Source organism: Plectropomus leopardus, unplaced genomic scaffold (genome assembly GCF_008729295.1).
Source record: "Plectropomus leopardus isolate mb unplaced genomic scaffold, YSFRI_Pleo_2.0 unplaced_scaffold11344, whole genome shotgun sequence".
NCBI classification, from domain to species: Eukaryota; Metazoa; Chordata; class Actinopteri; order Perciformes; family Serranidae; genus Plectropomus; species Plectropomus leopardus.
Genome location: NW_024612000.1, coordinates 1 through 1,033, shown reverse-complemented (window position 1 = coordinate 1,033; position 1,033 = coordinate 1). Strand labels below are relative to the sequence as shown.

The following is a 1,033-nucleotide window of genomic DNA, read 5'->3' as shown; positions in this document are numbered from 1 at the left end:
CAATTTGACACATAGGGGCTTTAAAAAACAGGACCACTTTTGCTTGTTGAGAACAATTGCTGGCATGAAAGTTCAGCATGTTAGAGACAAAAATATGACACTTTGGGAATATTCTTACTTTGCAAAACATTAGATGAGAAAATCAGCCCCATTTTAGCGTCTGTATGCTAAATATGGACTCAGAGTTGCAGCCTGCCTGCAGTTTTCTGGGAGTTTGCTCCTGATATGTCCTGACTCTGGTAACTTCATATCTAGCATACAGGCATGAGCATGGCGTTAATTTTCTCATAACTCTGCAAGGAAGCAAAAAAAGCAAAAAAACGTTTTAAGGTCAGATTTCAGGTCACATGGTCACTAATTTAATTTTTCTCTGCTTTTCTTCCATGAAGACACCTGCACAGAAAATGGAAAAGTCTACGCTCACAACGACATGTGGAACCCGGAGCCGTGTCGGATCTGTGTGTGCGATACGGGGAATGCTGTGTGTGAAAGTGTGGTTTGTGAGGACCTCGGAGACTGCAAAGACACCGTGACCCCGGAGGGCGAGTGTTGCCCCGTGTGCTTAACTGCAGATGCAGCATCAGCACCCAGCGCGGACCCCACAGCAGGTGAATATTTTTATGATCCTGTCACATTATGAAGGAATTCATATGTTATTGTTTTAAACATCTGTACTGTTTTGCAGCTGCAGATGAGAAGAAAGGCGACAGCTGCACAGTTGACGACGAGGTCTACAAGCACAACGACATCTGGAAACCAGAGCCGTGTCGCGTGTGTGTTTGTGACAACGGCGTGGCAATCTGCGACGAGGTTCAGTGTGAGCTGGTGCCAAACTGCGAGAAGGTCATAACTCGTGAGGGGGAGTGCTGCCCCGTCTGTGAAACGTTCGCCAGCGCCAGCAGGCAGATAGGTGAGATGAGTCACTCTGTTATCCCACTGATTTACTGTGTACTGCTTTAACCCTTTGAAACCTGGATTGACATAAGTTTTCTTGTGTGCTCAGATGCCTTTCACAAGCATTTAAACATTTAAA

At 45.6% G+C, this 1,033-nt stretch overlaps 1 protein-coding gene across 1 annotated transcript; it reads left to right on the top strand.

Moving 5' to 3' along the window:
• Positions 1-389: 389 nt before the first annotated feature.
• Positions 390-910, top strand: LOC121963465 (cysteine-rich motor neuron 1 protein-like; the record flags this gene model as incomplete). The annotated part of the gene is made up of 2 exons (XM_042513748.1): positions 390-608; positions 686-910. Coding segments are annotated over 2 exons (444 nt in total), but the record flags the coding sequence as incomplete, so codon positions are not given.
• Positions 911-1,033: the final 123 nt, after the last annotated feature.